Source organism: Manis javanica, chromosome 13 (genome assembly GCF_040802235.1).
Source record: "Manis javanica isolate MJ-LG chromosome 13, MJ_LKY, whole genome shotgun sequence".
Lineage (NCBI taxonomy): Eukaryota > Metazoa > Chordata > Mammalia > Pholidota > Manidae > Manis > Manis javanica.
Window position 1 is genome coordinate 74,234,660 of NC_133168.1, and position 20,272 is coordinate 74,254,931.

Sequence of the window (20,272 nt, forward strand, 5' to 3'; positions counted from 1 at the left end):
ATCAGCGGACCTGTACTATAAAAAATGTTAGAGGTTAAGCTTTTTGCAGAAGAATATCATACCAGGTAGAAATTAAAATCTACAAAAAGAAATGGAGAACACCCGGAAGAATCTAAATAAATAAATAAAGACACTTTTAATTTATAGTCACTTTAAAACATGACTGCTTGAGGCAAAAATAGTATAATGTATTGTGAGGTTCATAACACAAGCTCTTTGAGAACAATAACACAATATTTTATGAGGGAAGAAATAGAAGTACAATACTGAAGGTTCTTAGGTTATACACCAAGTAAAATAATGTAATTTGAAGGTAGAATGTGATCTCTTAAAGACTTTTATTGTAAACTTAGAAAAGAATAATAAAACCATTAAAAATTGGTTTACTAATAAGCGAATAGTGATGATAAAAGACAATAAAAGTACTCAAATAATGCAAAGGCAAAGAAGATAAAAAAGCAACAAAGTTCCAGTAAGATCATTAGAAATAACTAACTCGTTGTTATATATAAATCCAACCATATTAATAATTACATTAAATGCAAATGATGTAACCATCTCAACTAAAAGACTGAGGAAAAAGAAACATCAGATGAACACTAGTGAAAATAGAGCTGTACTGCTGTATTCACATCAGCAAAAGTTGACTTTAGAACAAGGAATATTTCCAGAAATAAGAAGAGACATTACAAAGAATAAAGGGGTCATATCTTTAAGAAGACATAACAATCCTAAGCATAACAAAAAGCCTAGGTGCACACCTGTCTGCTGATGATATCAGATATGGATCCCTCTAATTCTCTAGAAGTACTCAAACTGAATAATAGTGGGTACTTAAGCAGAGAGGGATTCTATAGTATTCCACAGAATCCTGGCACAGATGCTTCTCTTGGGTAAATGATTGAAATATATCCCTTGACAGTATAGTCCAGCAAAATAGTTCTTTTTCTATGTTGCCTTGGTTATGTGCCTAACCAAGAGATTCAGAATAGCTAAAGCAAACACAAGACTGAACAGGAATAGATGAATCCATAGCTGAAGTTGGAGAGATCATCATTCAGCTCTAAGTAATAGACAGAACAAAAGAGAGACGATTAGTAAGGATTCAGAAGAACTAAACAATAGCAAATAACTTGACCTAATTGGCCTTTATAGAACACTTTACTCAACAACAGCGGAAGCCACATTCTTTTGAAGAGCATGTAAAACATTCACCAAGATGACCTTATTCTGAACCACAAAACAAGACCCAACACATTTAAAACAATGGAAATCCTCGAGCATGTTCTCTGACCAGAACAAAATTAAAGTAGAAACAAAGCTTCTGTCTTTCGTGATTCCACAGGGAAGAGAAAACGGAGAGCACTGGTATCCTCCGTAAGCTCTCCCGGCCCTTTCTTACCTGGGACATCAGCATGTTCCGCGGATACTGGAGACGACTCACAGGATGGTATCTTGCAGTATTCCCACCTCACCTCACTGTTTGTTGTATAGCACCATGGAGCTGTCTCTCCATCAGGGTTACGACAGTAGTTTTCATCCAAATTTCTGAAAAAGAAGTTCTGTGAGCTTTCCAAAAAGCCTAGGTGCACACCTGCCTGCTGCTGCTGATATCAGATATGGATCCCTCTAATTCTCTAGAAGTACTCAAACTGAATAATAGTGGGTACTTAAGCAGAGCGGGATTCTAGTATTCCACAGAATCCTGGCACAGATGCTTCTCTTGGGTAAATGATTGAAATATATCCCTTGACAGTATAGTCCAGCAAAATAGGTCTTTTTCTATGTTCTGGGTGCTGTGCTATATGCTAAAAATACAATACGGGTTTTCCACACTGTTCCTGCCTCAAAAAGGGACCCTTGTAGTCATGGAATTGAAGCATGAACAGCCTGGAATTTAAGTGCTTGCAAAGTGCTTACATCACAGTGCAGGCTTATCAAAACATTGCTGGGACCCACTCCGAGCTTCTGATTTAGTAGATCTGGAGTAGGGCCCAAGAATTTGCATTTCTAACACATTCCTGATGGCACTGAAGTTGCTGCTCTGGGGAACACTTTTGGAACCAGTGCTGTCGGAAAATCACTTTCAAAATTTCACTTTCCTTGCATATTACTTGACAAGTTTTCATTCCAGAACACCTTCACCTAGCCTCCTATGGTAACTAAAACTCAAGCAAAGTCAGTGGGATTTCACATTCCATTCCGCAGACAGGGAATGGGGCAACCGGAGGCAGGCTTACTTGCAGGGAAAGTTTTCTGGGGTCCTGTTGTGCTTGTGAGGGGTCTGTTCGTTCCAGTGCTGACAGGTGTGCCCAGACACAGTGACTGCCACATTCCCTCGGTAGTTTTCACCTTTTCCTTTCAGACACTGATATGTTGGGCCAGAAGGTGGTGGGGCCGTTGCTTGAATAGGGGTAATAATACAACGAATATTTTTAAAATAAAGAACACACAGATGATGTTATGAGGATGGGTACAGGGGGCATCAGCCTATCTTCCTTTCTACTCATCCTCTCCTGGAATTTGGTAGTTGAAGATCATTTACCTTATTCAAATGAAGCCAAGTTGGTAGCATCTTTGTATATGAGATCCTCTTAGGAGGAACTCCTCCAGGCACAAGACCTTTGGAGTAGATGCTTCTTTCTGCATTCTTTTTGCTCAGTTTGTCATATATGGTATGGGTCAACATGTGTCACCCGCACCCTGAATCCTCACATATACCAATGATCCAGCTTCCTTTGCGAAGAACAAATCATTCACTGAGTAAACATAACCAAATAACACCCACCATTCATTCCATAAATGACACCCACTATTCCTCCTTGTTAGGAGTTCATGGAAAGGAGGCAAAAATTTCTCCAAGGAAAAGTGTGTGCATCCAGAAATCAAGAAATTCTTGAGAAAAAAGGGATGACAAAAAGAGAAACTGATGTTCATGAAGAAGGAGTGTGCCTGAGAACCCAGCGGCTAGGTCAGAGCAGAGAGTGGAGGCCAGTCGCAGGGCCTGCTGGGTCCTTTTGAACTTTTGATGACTCTCCTTATCTAAATGTTTAGTGCCTTGCTTCAAATTCTTATAGAAGAAAAATATCATAAAATTGGTTCTTCTGAGCTATTCCTAAGTCTGCCATTTTATCTTCTTCCCTTGAACTCCATTCTTCCAGTGTTCCTCATAAGGTGGACATAGTGAAAAACCGGACATCCAGAGACACCTCTTTGTTTACAAAATAACAATCAGAAAGAACTCTGATTGATAATGAAATCTGTGTACCAGAGATCATGAGATTTCCCTTTAACATTAGAGAAAAGTAGGGAATCAGAGACACCTCCCAAGAGCCTTCATTCAACTACTCTCAGAAGAGACAGAAGTCTCTGATAGTAAAAACAAACAAACAGACAAGCAAACAACATGATCAATGGATGCTCTGATCAGTTAGCTACAGAAACTGATAAATTGCGTTTAAAAAGCAGTTACATCCCACAGGACCAGCAGGGTACTTTTTAGGCATAGCGCTCAGGCACTGATACATTTTTTTTCTTGATTCAAGAGCAGGTGAGGATCCCAGAGGTCTGGATGTGAGCCATACTTACTGCAGCGTGGTATGTCACAGAATTCCCAGCGTTTGTTGGGATCCGTGGTGAAACACCATGGACGGGGCTCCCCATCAGGGTTACGGCAATAATTCTTCTTCAAATTCTTGCTTGGAAATCTGAATGGGTCCAAAAGATATTGGCAGTACTGAACATTCACATTCACAGACGAGAATCATTTCAAATGAGAAAATATCTGCTGTGTGATAGGCAGTCTGCCACTCCAAGTGGTGACTGGATGAAGGCTGTCCTCCAAGAGATGGCAATCACATAAGAAAGATGATGAGTTCAGTATTCTAAGGGCTGTTTTTTTTTAACACTTTGAATGTGCAAAAATTGCAGAACAGGAGCAGCTACGTTATTATTTTGGCCATTTGGAAAATCGATGTAAGCAAACTCGAGTTATTCAATTGCAAATAATAACAGTTTTTTAAACATGAAGTCCTTGCTGACTAGAGATACTCATTTAACCATACAACCAAGAGGTTGGCATCTCTGTCACTTAAAGGAATAGTCCTTCTGGCCTACCAGAAGGTAGTTAGCCTTCAAGCTTATAGACACTTAAGAGGATGAGCTATGCTCTTGTGAGCACCTAGCTGGATAATACAGACTAGTGAGCACGCCCAGCAGGGACCCAGGAGCTTCAACTCGTGATGCACGTGAGATGCATGCCACTCTTGTGGCTCATTTCACATCCCTCTCTCAGACTTAGAAGAGGGATGGACAGAGCAACCAGCAGTCGCTTAAGCAGTCTTTTTCTTCTGATTTCTGCAAAGTGAATTTACCCTCTCCTTGGCCTTCAGGGCTTTACTGTGTTTCTTCCTTAAAGGAAAATGGCAATAGCCTTGTTTCAAACTAGCTGTTTGGAATGGAAGGTGCGGAGATTCAGTGGAGCTGTTCCTCTGTGAAACCTATGGCTCAGTCTCATTTCTTGTCAAAACTTGTAAGTTGCCACTTTTAGTCATACCCCTTCAGCTTAAAAATTAAGTGTACTTACAGTCATCATAGAATGAGGAGAAAGGCCAGAAGTGGTTACAGAGAGGGAGATGTTTTCCAGTATGATTAATGTAAAATAAAAGACCTGAGAAACCTTACTCTAGGAATGATCACCTTCTAGATGAGGGACTCTTATTCCTATTATAAATGCATGATCCCGCTTGAGAATCTGATGGAAGTTAGGAATCCTCACCCTGGAAATATGTACTGATATACATGCACATAAAATGTTGAGAGATTCCCCAAAGCCCTAAAGCCCATCTGTAGATCATAAGTTGGGAAGCTTTGAATCTCATCAGAATGAAGGAAAAGGAGAGGAATAAAGAGAAGAAAGAAATAATTGGAGAATGCACAGGTGAGATGCACCTGTATTGCTTAAATTTTAATGTGCGTATGAATCAGCCAGGAACCCAGTTATAATGCAATTCAGATTCAGAGAATCTGGGATTCTGCATTTCTAACATACTTTCAACTGTTACCACTCTTCTCTAAGCCACATTTTAAATAGCAAGAACGTACATGTCATTTTTGCAGTCATGTGGGAAGATGCAACTTTGAAACTCGAAAACATCAGGTGTGCTCACTTCTTGAGGAATGCTTAAATTTCTAAATAACTGGAGATGCCCCATACAGCTGTAGAGTCATCAACAGCTGGTTTCTTTCCCCATGAGACTTACTTGGAGGGAAAGTAGCCATGAGCATGTGGGCTCTGTGAGTCCCAGGACTGGCATTCAAGTCCAGACACGGTCGTGGAAATTTTGCCTTCATAATTTTCTCCACTGCAGTGCATACATTCATCTGGTCAGCATGGAGAAGAAGGAAAGAAATGAAGAAAGAAACCGAAATGGATGAAGCAAAAAAGACTATAAACTTCAATCCCTCTAGAAGTGTCTCAACAACTACTAGCCACTTATCCATATGTTATTTTCAGCAATCCCTTGGCAATAAAGACTTGATTTTCTAATACAATCTAAACAGTCACTCCCTCCTTTAAATGGTAAAATTAGTATATTTTGTTCAATACTCCCTCAACTATTATAATCACAACCACATTCAGAAATTCCACAAGGCCATGTAACTAGGATGCGCTGGCCCTAGGAGGTGTGTGGGGAGCAGAGTGCACACTTTCTCAGAAGTCTGCAAGTTCTCTGCTAGGAGGTTTAAACATTTGGTGCCTTCATTGAAATAATGATATTAAACATTTCCTATGAAATTATTCTGATCATACAGATGACTGTCAAGCAAGCTGGCACCCTTCCAGGATTTTTGTGCTGTGCTCACGACCTTAGTGGAAGACAATATTCATCTAAAATGACAATGCGTCTCTTTTTATATTACAGTCATCCCCGTTAATACAGTGTCGCTTTCTGTGGTTTCAGTTCCCTACAGTCAACCACAGTCAGGAAGCAGATGATCCTCCTTTTGACATGTGGTCAGAAGGTCGGTGGTAACCTAAGGCTAGTCACCACGCCCACACCACGCACCTCGCTCAGTCTCACCTGTAGGCACTTTATCATCTCACATCATCACAAGAAGGGTCAGTACAGTACAGTGAGGTATTTTGAAAGAGAGACCACATTTACACAACTTTTACTACAGCATGTTATTGTGATTATTCCATTTTATTACTAGTTATTGTTGTTAATCTCTTATTGTGCCTAGTTTATAAGTTAAATTTTATCACAGGTATGTTTGTTTAGGAAAAAACATAGTATACACAGTTTCTGTATTATCCAGTTTCAAGTACCCACTGGGAGCCTTAGAATGTATTCCCCACAGACCAGGAGGCATCCTGTACTGAGAAGCATGACTGGCTGTTTTTGCTTTCTTACATTATTTAAAAACTGAATTTTGACTTACAATTATTGAAACAACATGGTGCAATGGAGTAATTTTTATGGAGTAATAAGGAAAACAGAAACAGACTTAATACAAAAAGGATGCTATTATGTCAATAAAGGACCAAATGACCTCATAACAAATAAAGGATCCCCATGGTTGAAATGGATACAGAGGGGAGAATGGAGCTGTCATACTGTGCAGACATTCCCCACGATGTTGCACAAATCCTGCCTTCATCCCTTCCCCTCCTCTTCTGTACAAATAAACGTAGCAGAAAATGTGAAATGAAGAAAGTATTTCCAATAGGATGTTTTAAAATTTTTTAGCAAGAACTGTTGAGATGCACTATTGTATTTGTTGGTCCATTAAAATAATAGACTGCTGATTTTAAAACTGGTTCATTGATTCGCTTCAACAAAACAACAAAGTCTACCACCTTAAATCAATACTGTTAATATGAATTTTATTGATTTTGTGGTTCTATTTTAACTATTCAGTTGCAAATCTGTTGTTGGCTTTAGACTCTATAGGAGCTTTAAGCATAAAAAGTGTGCATCTAGAGTTTATATCTAGTTTTATATTTGCACATATTGAAGTCGCATTTTAATAAAAATAATTCAGTCAGTAATGGGGGTCTGAGAAAAATTTTGGTCCTTTCTAAGCAGAGCACGCATTACTCAATTTTGTCAAACACAGCGCTAATTGATTATTAGCAATATCCTTGTGGGAAATTGTTTTCCAGCAAATGACTTTACAGATAAAGGGCAGATAGGAAAAGGTTTTCTAGAGCCACTCCTGACCTTCACATTCTGGAATGTCGCAGAAGTCAAATCTCTGTTCTGGGTCTGTGGTGTAACACCAGGGCCCATTCTTGTCATTGTCTGGGTTCCTGCAGTAATTTTCCTCCAGCCCCTCTGAAGGGAAGTCATCAGGTGAATAGCTGTGGAGGATAGGAAAGAATCACTTTGACTATATTTTAAAAATCAGTGCGCTCTCAGCAAGGCAGGATAAGATGCTCTATTTCCCACCTGAGGTTCAAGCTTCTGTCCTTCAAATGCATTGCAGCTCTCTGCTGTAGCATTTACATTGTCCAATTTTCAATTTCTCTATTAATGAGGTGTTTCAGTACAGTAGCTTATATTACCATTACTACTAAAGTGACATAGACACAAACTTAGAAGTAGAGCCAAGTGTTTTTATGCAGTCAGTAGAAATATAAAGGCCTCAAAAGCCAGCCTAATTCTTGATTCACTCCAAACACCCTGCTCTCTGTAAGAATTAGTAATTAATACCATTTTATCGGCATGAACTATGCATGAGGCATTACACTAACCTCTATGCATACGTTCATTTAGTCTTAATAGAAACTTCATCAGAAAGATATTATTTTACAGATGAGAAAACAGAAGGGTAGCAATGAAAAGCAAAATGAATTTTGCCTAAGTTTGAACCCTTAATAAACAGCATCTCAAAAAGGTAAAATCAGATTTGTCTGATTTTGTCAAATGCTGTGTGGTCTCTGAAGTCCAGCCAGAATTGGCTTGGCTCATTTAATGGTGTTTGGCTCATTTTCAGTTCTGAAGATGGGCTGCTGTGCAGAGATAACAAATTAGATCAAAAGCCCAAGAATAAAATGGCAGATTTTGTTTCTGGTTCTTCTATGTCCTTGTTTTTGATACATTACACTTTCTCAGGGCCTTGCTTTCCTCACGTACCAAGGCCTCTGACATTCTCTTACTTGGCCACTTGGTTTAATCATTTTCTGCCCTAGAAGCCTTAATGACCTGGGAATTGTAGATCTGCCCATATGATCCAGAAGCAGTAAAGGCAATTCGTTTGGGGGCAGGGTAATAGACACTAAATTCTTACTTGATAAGAGTACTTGATGAGAACTGAATGCCACTTAATATCATATGGGGGGAAATACAAAAAGAATGACACTATGATACTAAGATGAGTCACCGGCAAGTTGCAAGATAATCCGTCTTTCATATCTATTTTGTTTAAAATCTTTCACTCTCCAACATCAAGGTGAACATGGTGAGTGCTCTGACTTGATATGTTTGATTTAGACTCATTCAGTCCTAGCAAACTCCTGGGGAGTCTTTTCTCAGACAGCCTAGAATTCATGGTTTCATTGTCCTGTTTTTAGGCATCCAGTGTTCTAGGTCTTCCAGCAAAGCCTATACACAGCATTGAGTGGAAAGCCACCATTTCCTGTTTTTATGCTATGAATAACTGAACCATTCTACATTAAAATCAATAAGGCTCCCTCTGTGCCTGCTTATTCACACGTTGTGCTTCGATTTAGAAGGAGGGAGTCATTCAAAGTGTTAATGGGTGCATGTGGAGGTGAGAGAGGAGATCTTACTTGGGTTTGTGTGGAAAACTGTCACTCCATTTTTGACAGGTGATGCCAGTTTTCGTTCTGGATGCGGTCCCTCTGTAGTTCTTTCCATTTCCAGTCTTGCATTCTGCAAGATAGACTGAAAGACATCCCCACAGTGGTCAAACCTTTTGCAGCAGGGAACAGCGTGGGGAAAGCCTGCACTGCTCAGGCATGCTGAGATGACTTGCACACCAGAAGACACCATTTTCTTACTCTCTAAAATGACAGTCTTATATGAGCCTAGGAGGTGCAGTTAACTAAGCCGTCTGGTGCTCTGACTCATTTATTCAAAGCTTTCATCTTTCTGTGTACCAGGTACCATGCTAGGTGCTGGGGGGCACATGGAGTAGAGAGCAAAGGCCCTACCCACACGGAGCTTACCTTGTGGTGGAATCAGCAGGGCCGGTTACAGAAAGCCATCACGGACACAAATTATGAAATGAGATAGCCTCATGGTGACACATATCAGAGAAAACAAGTTGCTTGACACGAGTGAATGGGAATGAAGTCAGGGACTTTTAGACAAGGTGGCAAGCAGGCTTTTCAGAGGTGGAAAGAAATCTAAACCATTTCCATTTCTTGATGCTCCCAGTATTTTAAACATGAAAAAATTCCAAATGGGGCTCTAAAATTATCTAAGGTTTACCTTAAAGGTTGGCAGCAGATGCTCTCAATCAGCCTCCATCTAACCAACTCACTGGCCAGCCAATGGGCTCCATCCTGCCTTTAAAATACACAGTCAGGTGCCCACCGTGTCCCACATGTGGAAGGGTGGGCACCTGTGGCTGGCAAACTGCTTTCCAGCATGGCCACCCGCTTCTGCTCCCACCAGTGGGGTTACATGCTTATCAAGAGTCAACTGGTTTTATTGTCAAAACTTTTGATACAGCTACATTTGGTTAAAAACGATCTAAGCTTAAGAAATGAATGGGAAAAAAAAATTTGTTCATTTTTAACTAAGTTGAATGCTTTTAAGAACTTGAAAGAGATGAATAGTTTTAAAAACTGCTCTCAAATGCACTGAGGGCAATCCAGTCATATAAAATATAAAGATGTGTTACTGTTAGATTAACAGATGTCTCTAGACCTTGCTTCACTTCAAAGGGAAGGAAACTGATCCTCATAGGCAAGGCACTTAACACAGTCTGTGCAAAGAATACACCAGCTAGCTCCTGCTGGTGGCCCCAAACTCAAAGGAAAAAACCTCTGCTCTGTAGCAGAAGGTGGGAACATAAACTTGTGTGTTTTCAACATTTATTGTGAACATATAAAATATCTAAGTATATTTATATCATCTTTTATGATTTTCCACTTAGCCAAGTTTTTAAATAAATTGTTCCATTGCCTGGAGAAAGTACTTCTAACACACCTTCAACAATCAATGCTTTTAACCCCACTATGTATACAGATTGCAGATCTATCTGCATTGAGAGATGTTATTACAGTAGACATATTACCCTTGCCAAAAGTGGAAGCTCAAGGTACTTCAGAGGCCCAGGGGTCAGGGGAGACTTTTAAAAGGTGGTGCTTGAGCTCAGAGCTGGGCGATGAGAAGGAGCTGGCCTCAGGGAGAGCAGAGGAGGGTCCCAGGCTGACAGGGCATGTGCTTGGCATGTGCGAGGAACAGATACAAACCCAGGGTAAAAAAGCTAAGGAAGCCCACAAATGGGGCGGGCTCAGATGATGCAGCCCCCTGTAGCATTTCATACACATTTGGGTTATATTCTCAGGGCATAAGGTTTGAAGCAGGGAAATTACAGACCAGCCTGTGTGGGGACCAGCCAGTGATGATGGCAGCTCAGCCCACATTGGTGGCGGTGGCCATGGCAGCAAATGGCAGATAGGAATGTGATCTGATGCTGACTTTTCCCAGAAAACCCCTGGCAGGTAACTCAGCACTGGGGCGATATGCCACAGTAAAGAAACAGGCACCCAAAAAATGGCTGACTTTTGACTTTTTACCCCTCTTCTGTTTGTATGTACCCACCCGAGTTTGTATAACCTTTTGCTCTTCTCCTATCACCTTGAAAATAAGCAACTATTCAACTATTTAAACTAAGCCTAGCGGTTACCCCCATGTCCCTTCTGGTTAACAATTTACAAATGACATATTTAAATGTTAGCATTCTGCAGGGAAAAGCCCACCAGGACTGTTTTGAAAATCTAGGCAATTCTATGAGCACATCTTTTAATCACTATTTGTAAGAACTAGTAACTTCAACAGATAAACTTTAGATTTAATGTGCATTTTAATCTCAAAAATTAGAGATGAACAGTGCTAAGGAAGGGAGTTCAGCAGGGGCACAACTAGTTAAACCTAAAATGAACCAGTGCATAGAAATAATCCTAAACTAAAGAAATACTTTGTAAAATCTTATTTAGCGTATTTTGGTGAGTCTAGAGAGAATGTCGCAAGTCACTGTCAAGAACACATGAAATAGGCTGTTTCTTGTCTCAACACCTGTGGTGCAGAATATTTGCAACACTAAGTTGTTATTATAGATGACGTTAATATGTAGCCAACAGTGGAGTGGAATGTAGCTTTAAAAGCATCATACAGTCACTTAAATCCCTATTCATACTTAATGAAGCTTTTGCATATCCAAAAAGACATAAAGACATACAATTTCCATAGGAATCCAGGCTATCTGCTATCCTAAACAACAGGACTATGGATCCAGAATTTTCAAGGAAAACAATGGAAAAGGAACCTTAACACTTGCACATTTTCAAAAGACATTTCAGAACCTGAGGGAACTACAGACTACAACTGTAAATATGTAGAAAATTTAAGAATAAAAATAAGGATTTGTCCCCATCTAATGTTACTGGGGATTTAGAACACCTCAGTTTTCCTGTTCCTCCAGGTTTCAGTCTAAAAGTGAGAGTCCAAGGACTGTGGTCCCTGCAGAACAGCCAAGATCATAAGGAACGTTTAGACTCCCCTTCTCCTCCTTAAAAATAAAATGAATATCTGAATATCTTAATTTCAGGGTCATAGAGGTAGAAGTGAGATTGTAAACCCAATACTTCCATTTTTAAATGAAGAAAAATGAAACCCAGAAGGTGAAGTCCTATAGTCAAGTTGACAAAGTGGGTTGGTGGCCAAACCTTGTCCTGACTCCAGATTCAATCTCGCCACACACTCCTGCTCCATTCTCTGGTCTGATGAATGACAGGCATCAGAGAGGAGGAGGAGGAGAGCGGTGGGGGATTGGGGTGGTGGGGAGAACGCAGGAGGAGGAGGGGCGGGAGAGGGCCAAGGGGAGGAAGAAGAGGAACGGGAAGGGGGGGTAGGAGAAAACCTTGTACTCACTTCTCTTTTCAAATAAAACAACGTCTCTCATCCTGATGACCGGGGAAGACTTGCTGTTTTCAGGTATCAGCACACACTGTTGCTCTTTACTATGGTACTGGAACGCCCTGCAGAAGAGAATCAGGCGAGAAACAAATGTTGGCTTTATTTAAAGAGAGCAAAGTGGTTTGAGCAAGAGACTCAAGGTAATCGTGACTGTTGATGGGTCAAGCAGCTCAGTCGTTACTTTCAATGAATGTGGCACAGTGTCAGTGAAGTACTGTTAGAGGAGACATCAGCAGGGCAGTTACTCTTGCTTTTCTTTTCCTTTCTCCTTCTCCCCCTCCAAAATTTCTCTTTCTGTTTTGACAGCTTTACTTTCTTCACTTATTTCCTTAATTAAATAAATGCCAGAATATTTGCTTTTGTGTTGGAAAGAAGCAACTCCGTGTGCTTTGAATCCCTTCCCAAGATAGTTTATATATAACCTCCGGACTCCTATCATCTCCCTTCCACCTTCCCCCCTGCATTACCCTCCAGGTCACCTCACACCTCCCTGCCCGTCCTGTGATCCTGCCTGTGGGCGAGCAGTCTGGCAATGGAAGCCACCTTTCCAGCCCATCTCCTCCTTGGACTCTTTGCTTTAACCACCGTCCTCCATTCTTGTCCCTCCTGCAGGGCAGTGCCACGATCCCACTGACCTCCAAAGCCCACCTCACTCCCACCTCTTCCCTGAGGGCTTCTCCAGCTGTCTCAACCCTAGGAATTGTTCTTTCTGCTGAATCTTTATAGGACCCCTGTTGATTATCACTTATTAATATCTCACATCATATTTTTAAAACTTGTTACACTTTATCCAGTTTCTGTAACTACACCATAAATCCAAAGGGCAAGCACTGGATCTTGCCTCTATACAAAGATCTGTTATATATACTGATATCAATCATATATGTCATATATGCTAGATCACTGTATCTAGATTTCTTTGCTCCTTAGGGTCTAGGACACTTCCAGCCACGTGACCCTCAATAAATATTTACTGATGATGATGTCAGAAATGAGAGCTCAGAGCAATAGCTGCTGATGTCATGTGTAAAAATAAATAATTTACTTTGGGGATATTTTTCTAAAGGGAACACTAATAAATGTTAACAAGAAATTGTTCTTATGGTTTCAGATATGGGAGCAAACACAGATTCCAAACTCTGATTCCATGAAATTCTTCTTTCCTCTTAAATGTTATTTTTATGAATATATCCAAGAACAAATTTCTTGTTATCAAAATAACAGTATCTCCAAGAGCCAGCTCTCTGGGTAGGTGCAGAGGCACTGGAAATACCTGCAGAGGAATCCGGCTTCCTCCTCACATTTTGCAGCACATTCCTGTACACTTCCTGCTGTTAGGTACTTCTTAGATAAACTGAACAGGGAAGCCCCCTGGGTGTTTACATAGTCAGTCAGGGAATCTCCATGACCTACAAATGGAAGATAAAAGTGGGACAGTTGATAAAATTAATCAGCACCATTGTTTTATTATTGTGACTGTTTCATCTCTCTGCTTTGCATAACCCAATAAACTGGCTGCTTCACTGGGAGCAGAAGGGGTGGCCAAACAAAGAGTAAAAATGCTTTGTCAGAAGAAGGTTCAGTAATAGATTGCAGTACAGTAAAAGCCCGACCAGGTTGATAACTTAATAGATTAGAATGAATTAACAACTTCTATGTCACCCTGTTAATGGGTATGAAACCTTGAATAAGAATACATTTGATCTGTTTGCCTATTGATTGCTATGTCAAGAGAAAACAGTAGGAGACCACCAGTAGCAACTGTGTCACCAGTATTGATTTGTCCATCGCTGGGTATGGATACAACTTGGAGGCTATTATTCAATTCCCAGTAGTATAAACTTTGGTTGTCACACTGTCACTTAAACAGACCTCATAAGCCTTCTCTGAATGGCTCTACCTTGACATACAAAAAATGTGACGAGTTGATGACATTGAGAATAAATAAGGCATGGACAAAATCTCAGCTAAAAGGCCATTTTTATACTGGGATTTAGTACAGTGACACCTCCCTATTAATTATCAGAGATGTCAATTTTTAATTAAAACTGATTTTAATAGAAGAGATTTAATATAAGAGAAATCAGTTTTTCCAGGAAGATGACAAGTATCTAGTATTTCTAGGAAATTACAAAGAAAGTAGAGCCTGGGACAAACACTGGCCTTAATTTTCCTGTGAGATAAGATGGGAGGCGAAGAATCTGGAGGTTGTTCTGGCCCTTCTGCAGTGAGGAGGGCCTCAGCCATGCTCCCCTGCACGGCTGCAGAGAGGGTCCCTGTTCCGAGGCCCCTCCAAGCACCAGAGCTGGCTTTAGCAGCTCTGCTCCAAGCCTGGGGGTGTCAGCCTCCATCCTTTTCAGGTGAACACCAGTGAGTTTCACAGGGCGAGAGGTCAAAAGAAGTTAATAAAATGAAGACAGCAAGTTTCCTAAAGTTTGCTTAAATGGGATTAGGCAACATGGCAACCTTGACCACTCTAAGGGGAGTGGTGGGGACCAAGGCCAGACTGAACAGGAGAGGCAATGGGAACAGCAGGAGAAGACAAGTCTCCCCAGATGCCTGGCTGTGAAATGACCATTTCCTAGAGGCATATGCAGTCCTGGAACTTTTTAAAAGATGAGAATGTTCTAGAGCATGATTGGATGCCAATGAAGATTATCCAGGCGGAAGGATTGTGAAGGGTCAGATCTGCGTTGGCAGAAAGGCCATCCCCGACCCCGAGAATATGCACACTGCATGGGCGACGGACTCTAGAGAAAGAGACCAAGCCCCCTTCCGGAGCGCACTCTCCCCCACTCTGTAATTCCTCAACTCAAAATACTCCAAACTGGAAGGGTGGATACTGAACAGGAAGTGGGCTAATGCAATTTAAATTTGATATGCCAAAAAGCACTTGACAAATGTATCAAAAGAGTATGGAGAAATAGATGTTTTAGAGCCTCATATCTTCACCCTGCATTTTCTCCCCATTTGAACTCTCATTTCCAAGAAGAGTGGGGTTTTGATAAATTCTGTAGATCAAGATGTGATTTAAAAAACAAATATAATAGGGACTCTCCTGTCCCCTCCTGGCATGAGCCAGGAGCTCTGTCCTTTCACTTTATTTCTAAATAAAAGCCTGTTCCTTGCTCTCCTAAAAAAATAAATAAATAAAAAACAAACACAATAAAGCGTATCCTACAAAGAGTTAAATTAAACTTTCTGAAGAGTTCCTAGAAAGTAGAGTAGGCCTGGATATAAATATCAAGACAAGAACATTTCCATTTATATCACCCTTTAATTAAGTTACCTTTAGTTATGTTATATTTTTTTGTTTTTAGCTACTGAGACCCACCTTATGAGCTGATACTCCAAAGGAGAATGCATTTTTTTCTTGAAAAGTTTTCCCCAACTATTTTCTTTGCTTCAACTCCAGAGCTCATAATGGGGTATATACGGTTTATTTGTTGACCAAGAAATATTAAACAAATCTTGTTAGTAAGAAAAGTATTTTTATATTCTAGGCCAATTGTAGATGTATTTGCTACCAAAGCAAGTGTATTTCATCAATAATGTAGGTTTTTGTTTTGTCATCACTGTGGTGTGTATATGTGTCCCCAGGCTTGTGTGTTTGAAAGAAAAGACTTAGTGGTTTGTGAGATGTAAACGGCTTATGCATCTCTCACTGAGCAAAGCTGTAAAAGCCCTCTCACCACTCATTTCAGTGCTCTGGAGAGATGGAAACACTTCCACGGGAAGTGAGAATAAGTGCCTTCCTTACAAGAGCTTATGAAAGATTTTCTCCTCTAGAGGTGAAAGACATATGTTAGTCCTGCTGAACAAAGAGCAGTTTGTTCTGACATTGGGGTGTGACCCACGGAGTGTTCTAGGCCCTGCTTTCCATAGGCTAAATTGATAGACTAGCGTGCCTGCACCCCACATATAACCACTTCCCACAAGAATCTTTGCACAGTATTTTCTCTGCTATTTCTTTGAATGGCTCCACTAAATTCAAATATCTTTGCCTCTAATTTAAAGTACAACTTATAAAACTTTCTCTGGCAATTTATAAATTGAATTTCAAGTATCTACCCTTTGTTTAGATGAAGACCTACAGGCATAATGTGTGATTCCATTTGTATGAAATGTCCAAAATAGAGGCAAATCAGAGACAGAAAGTAGATCAGTGGTTGCTGGGGAGCTGGATGGGGGCTGAGGTGGGGGAAGGGGAAGGAGGGCAGAGGGTCACAGCTGAGAGGAGTGGTTTCTTCTTGGGGCAATGAAAATGTTCTAACTGTATTGTGGTGCTGGTTGGACAACTCAGAATACACTGAAAACCACTGTCCTGTATGCTCTAAGTAGGTGAATGATATCTCAATAAAGCTGTCAAAAAAAAATTAAAGAAAAAGAACCATAAGGACATGCTTAGAATATTTTAAGGAAGGTTTAAACAGTTTAGGAAGTGAGAAGTGCATCACATTCCCCCTTGGGAAGCCCTGGTTTAAATCCTAGCTTCCTTACTTCCTATACTTGGGAGTTTGGTCCACAGGAAGACAATATGATTTTTCTAAGAATGGATTTCCTCATCTATGAAATATCCTACGCTACCCTACTTTCTTATTAAAGTACCTGAAACATCCTTTAAGGGGGATAACATTGGTGTGTTTGAGAAAGTACTTTAGGGAAAAAGCAGACTCTACTAATACATGTTTCCAGTATCCACTTATTTCCATCTAAAATATTTTCAGACTGCCTCATGGATAAGCCGTATGAGTAAAGGACACACACACATGTATAAATAAAACGTGTACAATGTGCCCGGCCTGCCTCAAGCTCTAAGTGAATCTTGCTGGATTACTGAATGCAAACATCATTTAGCAGAGCGATGCCTTTGACCTCTCCAGGCATAAGGAGCAAATCTGGATGTATGGGAAGCCTTATTTCAGCCATAGCCCACAGAACTGGTGAATACAACTGTGGACTGGCTGAAAAATGCAATCAAGGAGATATTTCATTGCTTACATTTGAAAGTGAATAGAATGATACCTTAACAAAAATTGTCTAAATTAACTGAGCTGAGAGTCAGGCGAAGAAACCAACAACTGGTAGGGGTGTTAGCTATCTACGCTCTTTTGTCAACTAAGTAAACATCATTTTGGCCCAATCTTTAGATTTAGAAAGTTCACTCATTGTTTACTCTGCCCATTTGTCTCCAGCATTCACAGGGAAACTGAACGTCTTTCCTCAAGAATTCCTCAGTCTTATATTTAGATTTTGAATTGGGACTCCCATGAAACAAAGGCTAAATCAAACAAGTTGTGCCTAAAGCCATCGTGTATTTTTTTTTAACACATTGCAAGGGAAAAAACACTGATCAAGTGAAAAAAATCTTTACGTCTTACCTGATTTCAGAAACAGAAGAAGTAGAAAGACCACTTCCTTATGATCCATTATGGGACTGGCTGTCAGGATCCTGAAAACAGTGTGTCCCAATCCCAAGAGGTCGCTGACTTACATGAGAGGAAGTAGGTCCACAAACAAGACAGTCACATGGAGTTAATGATTCTCCTGGGGGCCCACTGCCACTGGGCTCCCAAGGGTTCAAACATTACCCTGACGGGAGGATCTTACAAAATGTTTGCGAGCACAGTCTGTCTGCAATAGATGCTGGGAAGAGGTGAGCGTGGTCCCGCCCCCCCCCACCTGCCCCAGGAGCCTTCTTTTCTCCCTGTTCCTCTCCTTACCCCTCCATCAGCTTTCTCATTTTGTCTCGTGTCCTTACATCTTCTTCCCTTCCCTTTCTTTTGAGTTTAAAACAACAACACCACCACAATGGTAGCTAACATTGACTGAGGACTTTTCTGCACCAGATACTCTAAGTGGTACACATGTATAGTTTCATTCAACCTTCAAAACAAGCAGTAATTTTATCACCCTCACCTTATATAGGGGGACACAGGCTAAGGAAGTTTAACTTTTTCAAGGTTACTTAGCTAACAAAGGGCAAGTCTAATAGACAAAATATTTAGGCCTTTGATTAAACGTAAGCTAGGTCTTGTCATTAACATCCACACATCCTACCAAACAGTGTAGAAATTGCTACATAAGTTAAAATATTTCATTATTATCAAAAGTCCTTTGTGCCTAGCACACTCACCTGGTTTCCATGATAATAAATATGTCATAAAATAATACGGCTCTTGTTCCCCAGTGAATTTACGGTGCATTATATTCCCTCCTCACCCACAGTGCATTATATTCTCATAAAGCAAGAGCAATAAACTTATGGTTAAAGAGTTGGTCTTGATTTTCATTGTTGATTCTGTACTTTTCCCTGGCTTAAGGCTAGAATGACCACTTAGTCCCTGCTTTGAAACCTCCACTCCAGTGTTCAAAAATATCCAGGGATCGTTCGACCAACTCTATTTTAAATGTGAAATAAGAACAAGAAACATTCCTCTCTCCAGGTTATGCAATTCCTTTCTATAAATTAATGAACAAGAGGTGGGCACCAAATTGTCTTGGATGGAACTTCCCGCAGAATTCCCTGGCATTGAAGTGCTGTGCAGAATTCTCCAGAACAAGAGGATGGCACTACTGGGAGGGGTAAAGACGGCCTCACCATGTTTCCTGATTTTCTAGTCTACCCTGGCTTTCCTCTGTCCTCAAACCCTCCCCTTTATTCTCTTCTGCTGGTTTGTTAAAGGGGCGCAGGGTGGAAGCTGGATGAGAAATCAGACCTGGGCACTTTCTTTTATTAAAGTACCTGAAACATCCTTTAAGGGGGATAACATTGGTGTGTTTGAGAAAGTACTTTAGGGAAAAAGCAGACTCTACTAATACATGTTTCCAGTATCCACTTATTTCCATCTGAAATATTTTCGGACTGCCTCATGGATAAGACACCTCAGGAATGACGTTATCAGAAAGTCTATATCCACATAATTTTCCTTTCCCTGTTTTATTTTTTTTATTTGGGGTGATGGCGGTATGCCTTTTGCTCCTTTTCCTCCTGGAAGCTTCCAGAATGCATGTGATTCCACAAATGTTTTTTGGTAAATCAGGTTGCCCTCCCATGGCTTTCTGACTGTACATCCTTCACCGCCTTCAAAACACAGCAGCGCCACAGGAGGGCAGAGGCACCACGGGCACGGGGGAGGGCAGTGGGGGGAATCCCACACTGGAGCTTGCAGGGGGATGTGTGGCAGAGATGTTGCTCCAGACCATAAAGACGATTAATTCAAATAAAGTCATTTTCTACTTGAAAGAACAGCCAACACTGAGGAAAGGCATAGAGTTCATCTCTGTATTCTATCAGCGGGTTGAACGAATCCTGAGATGTGTAGTCTTACTGCGTTCAATTCCTTAAATATTTATTGACCACCTGCTTGTGTTAGACTCTTTTAGGGTCATATGAAAGGTATATTCCCAGGCTCCACCCTCCCCCAGTCTCCATCTACAGGAGCTCCACAAAACTTGTGCAACTGAAGATTTGCATAGACTGCTGCCCACTGGAGCCAGGCCCAAGACAGCCGCATAAGGAGGAAATGGGTCTAAGTTCCTGAGCTCTGCCCAGCAAGGGCCCTGCAACCAAGATCCACCCAGGTTCCCTGAGGAAGGGACAAATTAGCCATCTCCTACTCTCCCAGTATTAAAGTGGCCAATTCCTAACAGGTACCTTCCAGGGAAAGTCATGAATACCAGGCAATGGCAGCCCCACCGGGAGAGTAAGGTGGAGTCTCCCTTGCATCTCATGTGAGCCCACCTTGCTAGAAGTGGAAGCTATAGCCAGTCACAGCCTCTCAGGTGATGTGCTTTCTCACTGTGCAGACCTTGAGTTGTGGCCTTTTGCACCTTGACATTTGCACCTGTCACCCTTCCCCCCGGACCTTTCCACTGTCCCCCAGCTCCATCAGAGGGCCTCCAGCCCAGGCGCTGCCATCTGGGAGCTGTCACTCTAGATAGCTCATTTCTTCACCACAACATCTCTGTATAGCCCAATAAAACTATGCCACTCCAAAACAAAAACAGCAAAACATTAATGTTTACGGCTCAAACAAAGTGTGCCTTCATTGTTGTGAGCGTTCTTAGCCAGGTCATCTTTGCCCTTGATGCGG

At 41.0% G+C, this 20,272-nt stretch overlaps 1 protein-coding gene across 1 annotated transcript in view; it reads right to left on the minus strand.

Moving 5' to 3' along the window:
* The window catches only part of PLG (plasminogen), a 39,227-nt gene extending 21,513 nt beyond the window's left edge, over positions 1–17,714 (minus strand). Inside the window, exons 1-9 of the mRNA XM_017670050.3 lie at positions 17,558–17,714; positions 13,450–13,585; positions 12,132–12,238; positions 8,798–8,912; positions 7,227–7,366; positions 5,262–5,382; positions 3,589–3,707; positions 2,241–2,403; positions 1,403–1,548 (exon numbers count right to left, since the gene is read on the minus strand). Of these exons, the coding sequence (XP_017525539.2) occupies positions 1,403–1,548; positions 2,241–2,403; positions 3,589–3,707; positions 5,262–5,382; positions 7,227–7,366; positions 8,798–8,912; positions 12,132–12,238; positions 13,450–13,585; positions 17,558–17,606 (1,096 nt within the window). The 5' untranslated portion in view covers positions 17,607–17,714. The remainder of the gene's footprint in view (positions 1–1,402; positions 1,549–2,240; positions 2,404–3,588; positions 3,708–5,261; positions 5,383–7,226; positions 7,367–8,797; positions 8,913–12,131; positions 12,239–13,449; positions 13,586–17,557) is intronic.
* Positions 17,715–20,272: the final 2,558 nt, after the last annotated feature.